General features: G+C 43.1%; 1 protein-coding gene across 1 annotated transcript in view; it reads right to left on the bottom strand.

Annotated features, from left to right (window-relative positions):
• Window positions 1–1,315: 1,315 nt before the first annotated feature.
• LOC147748691 (regulator of G protein signaling 5-like) overlaps window positions 1,316–6,633 on the bottom strand; it is an 84,275-nt gene continuing 78,957 nt past the window's right edge. The window contains exon 6 of the mRNA XM_086963574.1: window positions 1,316–5,460. Within this exon, the coding sequence (XP_086819700.1) occupies window positions 5,299–5,460 (162 nt within the window). The 3' untranslated portion in view covers window positions 1,316–5,298. The remainder of the gene's footprint in view (window positions 5,461–6,633) is intronic.

The raw sequence follows: 6,633 nt of genomic DNA, 5'->3' as shown, positions 1-6,633 counted from the left end.
ATAACTGTGCTTGGTGTGGTCCTAAGAGGATGGGACCACCACTGCATCATTCAATAAGATGTGCTTTTTGTTTTCAAGGCATCTGCTTGGAACTCTCCCTAGGTTAGGGAGGATCCTAAAATCATCACCTCTCTCACTACTTGCAATTTTAACAGTTTCACTTTTGTGAAGTACTATAAGCTTTTTAGCATATAAAGATAGAGATACTTCTTTTATCATAAATGCACTGTACAGGATGCCTTCTGCAATTATTTCACAGTGCAGACAAGTACATAGTGCTGATAGGCAAACTGCGCTGGATTATTATAAGTTCTTTAAAATACACATCCAGTGGGCTTTGGCTACATCCAGAGCAGAGTTACTATCCTAGATCATGTTGTTGGCTATGTGGTGTAACATTCCACCTTCCAGTATGTTCTCCCATTGGAATGCATGAGGGACAATTTTACACCTGAATGCACACTCAATGTTTTTATCTCCTGTATGCATTCTAAAAGGAAAACAATCTTTGTTCTACCTTCCCCCCGCTTCGTCAATGCCAGTAGGCCAGGCTTGAAAGTGATAAACAGCTTTTGTGAATGCAAAATGTTTAAACTGCATTTGTGAACGCCTGTGTTTACATAGGGTGGCACACTATAGCCAACCCATTGGCTTGTTCATTCCAGTCTTATGGAATGTTCTTCATCCCAACTTGAAGGATTGGGCAAACTCAATTCTCCTTTTTAATGAAGAAATTCAACATCTTTGGTGCTCTCAGATGTTGACGCGAGTGAAAGGTGCAACTCCTTCACAGTGGTATCTGAACACCACCCCCCCACACCACACACCAGATTCACAAAGTCCCACCCTTCAGCCATACAGCTCTAGTCCCACTGAGATGACCCTACTGGTGAGCAAAGACCTCATGAGTGTGACATAGAGGGAAGCCACATGGACAGCAGGGAGGTAACTGAGAGCCGGTCAGTGTAATCACCTGAAAGCGCTTCCTGAGCTCTACATACCATCATTCAAGGCTCCTAGGACTGTAGAGGTTAGCACAACAGGTGGGTAACTTATTATATCTGCAGTATTTGAGTTTAACAATTTGAGGGACCATTGTTTGTTGTTCCCCATTATGGGCTGTGAAATGGGCTCATTTGGTCAACCTCAAGTTAAACCTGGAATCACAAAGAAGGCTGGGTGTATTCCTTTCATTTGAAAGACTGTTGTGTGTCTGTGTTAAGAATATTGCACTTTAGACAGAAGTAGAAAAACTAAAAAATCTTTATTAGTAGTAAAAATGTTATCAAAATAACTTTTTATAGACATGCTGAGGCCGAGGTACAACGTGGGTCCCAGAGTGAGTGAGTTAGTGTGAACTGAGGAACCCCCTGATGGGAACCTCCTAGTGGGACCTCCAATGTACCTCATCCAAGATCACTTGAAAAGGAGTTTGACTCTGCCAGAGCGCGCCTAGGCCGCGGTCACTTGGTACTTCTCAAGAGATGGAGAGCGATGGATCGAAGTTTCATTTTTTGGTGATGTGTGCTTTTGTCCACGCAAGTGCTCTTGCAAAAGTAATAGCGTGTTGCTGTTTTTTTGTACTATAGGTTGGCTGTTGATAGACGTCAGCTTTTTAACCAAGGCAGTATGCTATGAGGCGGATGAGACAGGTCATGTCGCTACTGGCAGTAGTGGAACTGTGCATCTTGCTGTTTCAATGACAGTAGCTGTGCCTTTGTCTGTGCCTTTCTCTAACTGAAGGCAAAGCTGTGAACAACATGCCCCACCTAGGGCCAGGTAATCACTATAAATTACCCCATCCTATTTGCCAAAACGATTTTGGTGTCACACTGTGATTGGCAACCAAGTGGCATTGTTGTGTGTGCACATGTGCGTGTGTCCATGTGTGAGTTTGTGTGTGCGTGTGCTCTTCCATGATTTCTAATGCCATAATCTAAATGGACAGTGGGTGTCACTGTGGCATGGTTGTCTCTGCCTCCTTCAGTACTACTGCCAATAACAAGCTACAATGTCCACTGGTGTCACTGCTGCACTGGTGTCTCTTCCTTCCAGGACCTCGGTTGGTGCCTTACTGTCACTGACCACTAGTAGTCACTGCTACACCTGTGCTTGCTTCATTCAGGATCACTGCTAATACTAGATTGTGACTGGCCTCTGGATGTTGGTGTCATATCAATGTCTACTCTCTCCAGGACTTCATCCTGCGCCTTACCCTGACTGGACAGCGAGTGTCACTACTGCGTTGAATCTTCCAACTTTAGCTGTACCGCACGGTGCGACGCCAAACCCCAGTTCAGAGTTTCAGAGAATCTTCCACCCAACTTAATATGATACACATAATTTCACCATCTTTAAACTCCTATCTGTGGCTGAGTTGGGTATCAGCCAGTAATAATATGCAGGGTGCACTCTAAAGCAAGCAGAAAACCTATAACGAGGGTTTTCTGTGTATATTCCACCCAACAACGAACAGTCTCAATCAGATGGCTCTACGCTCACTAAGATATGTATAATGCGCTAACTATGGCCCTGGAGGCATTGTTACTGGTGAGATCTCGTTCTTTTGTGCTCTGCTCAGTTGGTAAGCTCCTTCTCAGATGGTCTTTAAGGAGTTAAAGCAGTGCTCATTTGGAGAGATTTGTCTCAGATGCGCTCTATGACGTAGAACCTCTGCTCAGTCACAGAGGTCTGTCTCTTTTTTGCTCTCTAAGTTCCTGAAACCACACACATTTGTTGAGAATGGTCTTCTTGTGTTCTACGCGATGCCTGAAACAATGCTATCTTGCGTTGACTCGTCTTATGATCAATCTCATGTGGGGATGCCTGGTGAGATCAGCTTCATGTTCTCCCTAGAGCCCCTGAGCTGAGCTCAAATGATGAGATATGTAAGCCCACTGTAGGCATACTTGCAAATACTACGGAGAGCATGCTTGGAAGGACCACTGGTGGCGTGTGTGGTAGTAGCTCTGCTGATATTCCTCAAAACACGGATGTGGCATGTTAGGTGTGGTTGTGTATCTACGTGGGTATGTGAAATAAGGCAATTGGTGGCATGTGTGGTGAGAGAATTAGCGGGTAGCATTTATGGGGGCTGCGAGAGGCATGCTGTCTGAGACCACTGGTGTTCCACTTCAACATACCATTGATGGATAAAACGATGTGGTGACCAGGTAAACGAGAGAAACAAATACTGGAGCACAGCAATATATTTAGGGGCAGTAAAGTCGACAAATGCAATGTATAGGTGGTGCTCCAAGGAAAAGAGGGTTGGTTACCATAAACAACCCTAATATACTCTCCAATGGTGAAGGGCAAGTAATGTCAACAAGCAAATCTGAGCAGTCCAGATGTTTGAAAAACTGTCATAAATACAGTTATCCTGAGGTAGTAGTCCACTTTAATCCAATTTCTCAGTTTGAGCCCAGGAGGTGTAAGCCAACATCTTCACACAGGGCTAATAGTGATTTTCACTGCCAGGTCATATTCCAAAGAAGAAATAATCCAATATAGAACTTTTCAAAATGAAAGGCAAAAAGTAAAATCAGCATCGAACCTGTCAAGTGGACTACTACCTCAGGATTACTGTATTTATGACTGTCTTTTCAAACATCAGGAGTCCTCGGATTTGCTTGTTGACATACTGTTGATGGGGTTGTTGGTAAGACTACTGTTGGCGTGTGTTTGGTAAGAACAGTGAGGTGTGCTTGTTGTGACCATTGGTAGCATGTGTGCCAAAGAATGATGGTGGCAGGCTTCACAAAACCACTGATATCATTCTTGGTAAGACATTTGGATTTATGTGTGATACGATTACTGGCGATCTGCTTAATAAGCAGCTGGTGGTGTGTTTCATAAGGCCACTAGTGGTGTACTCTGTAAGTATGCTGGTAGTGAGACCCATAGGAGATGTGTTCATAAATGTGTATCCTAAGACTTGTGGTGGTATGCATGGTAACAGTACTGGTGGCGTGATTAGTCAGACTGCAAACATGTACTTGTTAAAGCTGCTGCTGAAGTGCTTGTTAAGACGACTGGTACATTTTTTGGTAAGTCCACTGCAGGCGTCTGTTGTAAAAGCACTGGTGGCGTGCCTATACGGTTGAAAGTAGATGAGCTTTATAAAACCACTGGAAGTGTGTTTAAGGCTGCAAAGGGTCTTTCTGCTAAAAACACTGGTTGCCTGTTTGATAAGTCCACTGTTGGTTTGTGTGGTCTGACCACTGGTTCCATGTGTGCTAAAACTGGTGATGTGCTTGCTAAGCTAGGTAGTCAGTGCATGGTGTCCTACTTGGTCAAACGGCTTGCGGCGTATGCATACGTCTGCTGGCCACAAGTGTAGTAAGACCTCTAGTGAGTTGCTTTGTAAGAGCATTGGTCATGAGTGGTAAGACCTTTTGGTGGTGTGGGTGCTTGGTGGCGCTGTGCTTGGGAAGACCACTGGAGGCATGTTTTATTTCAAATGGTGGTTGCTTAGTAAGTGTGTTGGTGACATATGTGATGTGACATATAGTGCCGTGAACAGTGAGCCGACTGTTGGTTTACCCAGCAAGAACACTGATGGTTGGCTTTATTAGACTATAGATGGCTTGTTTGGTAGGACCGCTGGTGATGTGCTGACCTAGTCTGCTGGGGTGCTTATGATAAGATCAATGATGGAGTGCGGAACATAAATATCATAACCAGAATATTGACTACCAAAATATAGTAAAGATACATTTTTGTAGGTAAGTATAGTTTTACTATCCTTAATCCACATATACATAACTTGAAGATAAATATATTGCCATGGTACATATACGTGGAATTAAGAGTACTATCTATACTTACATTATATACTTACCGTCATGATATCTTGGGAGTCAACATTCTGGCTATTATTTTGTTCTACCACAAATATTCTGGTACTATACCATAGTGTGTGTGGTATGTCTGCTAGTGGAGTGTTTCTTAAGATCCATGGTAACATATGCAGTAGGACCACTGGTGGCAAGCTGATCAAAGCAGCCGATGTTATGCTTGGTAAGACCACTGGTTATGTGCGTGGTAAGTCTGCTGGTGGCAGGTGTTGTAAGATCGCTGGTGATGTATGTGGTAAGATCACGGGAGGCGTATGTGATAAGACTGCTTGTGCTGTAAGGAGAAAAATTCCTGGTGGCAAGCTGGGTAAGATGGCTGGTGAGGTACTTGGTAAGACCAAACTGTGTTGTGTGTGGGAAGACAACGGTTGACATGGGTCATAAGACTGCTGGCGGCGTTTGTGATGAAACCATTTGCAGTGGTGTTCTCCACCGCTTGCTACTCCATACAGTGGAGGTAGAGGTCCGATCGTAGGAAACGCGGGTAGGAGTCCTTTTCCATCAAACTATAAACTCGCTTCTGGGCTGTGTCGAAACTGCAGAGCGTCGGCTGGGTCAAGCTGGCGAGGATTGAGTCCCGAGTATGAGAATCCAGATTGATCTACAGAAGGAGAAGGAAATATTGTGGTAATAAGACTGCATTTTTCATTAACACAATTTTATGTCCCCTGAGTTCTGATTCATGCCTCTGAATGCTATTTTTTCCCCTTTACTATTACATGTCAGTGATCTTATTTATTGTCCATAATACTATGTTATTTCCCTGAATGCTCCTTGGTGTCGCTGATTGAAATCCTCTGTCTCTGAATAATACGTTGTGCCCTAAAATGTGTTCCCTGTCCATAAATGTTATTTTCTGTCACTGATTCTATTTTGTGTTCCTAAATTCAGTTCCTGTACCTGAATGCTATTTCATACCTCTGAATACCATGTCCTTTTCCTGAATACTATTTCTTCTCCACTGAATGCTAAGTACTGAATATAAGGTCCCGATTCCCAGTTGGTTGGTGTTGTCCGACCTCCACACAAACGTCTTGTTTCTACAGGGGTCGTAATTCAGAGTAGGGTGGTATTTATCATAATATAATTACCAGGTGCTGTGAATACCTCAGAGTTCATTACATTTAAGCAGAATTTAAGAGGGGAAAAAAATACGATATTTCCCATAACGTGCAGATTTTCATTAATTAGGTACCAAAACCTGCATGTTATTCCCCAAAAGCTTAGAATAGGTGCTATTTTTCCCACCCTATAAATTGTGAACCCCATAGTGTTGGGTCTTATTAGGTGCAACAAATATCACCTACTCCTCCAACCAACTGAGAATTAGTCCCTAAAGGGGGTTTAAAGCCTGATTACAAGTTGCCCATGTTGGATATATTAATTATCACATCTGATAAACTCTGACTCCGAGGTGTTCAGAATTTATTGGCTGTCATAATTATCACTTATTCTGACTTTTTAAGAAATAAGATGAAGAGTTTGGTGCTTACTGCAAAAAATTGGACCTTTTCCTTTGTTAAATTCTGATAGGTTTGACCTGTCAAAATGTAACCATAGGCACAGTCTTTATTGCCCCTAGAAATAATGAATGTGATAAGCATTACACCACTTGTAGTCGTGATCCCTGCACATTCAGGCAAGGGAGTTGCCGGACACTTAAAATACCCGCACTTTAAACTAAACCTTTGATGGCACAAGTGAAGCAACTGAGCCCAACCGTCACTAGAAGAGCTCCCTCATCACTTCCATCCAAGCATCTGTCCATTCATCC

This window comes from Lissotriton vulgaris, chromosome 1_1 (genome assembly GCF_964263255.1).
Source record: "Lissotriton vulgaris chromosome 1_1, aLisVul1.2, whole genome shotgun sequence".
Lineage (NCBI taxonomy): Eukaryota > Metazoa > Chordata > Amphibia > Caudata > Salamandridae > Lissotriton > Lissotriton vulgaris.
The sequence above is the reverse complement of the archived record's forward strand: the minus strand, read 5'-3'. Positions and strand labels throughout refer to the sequence as shown.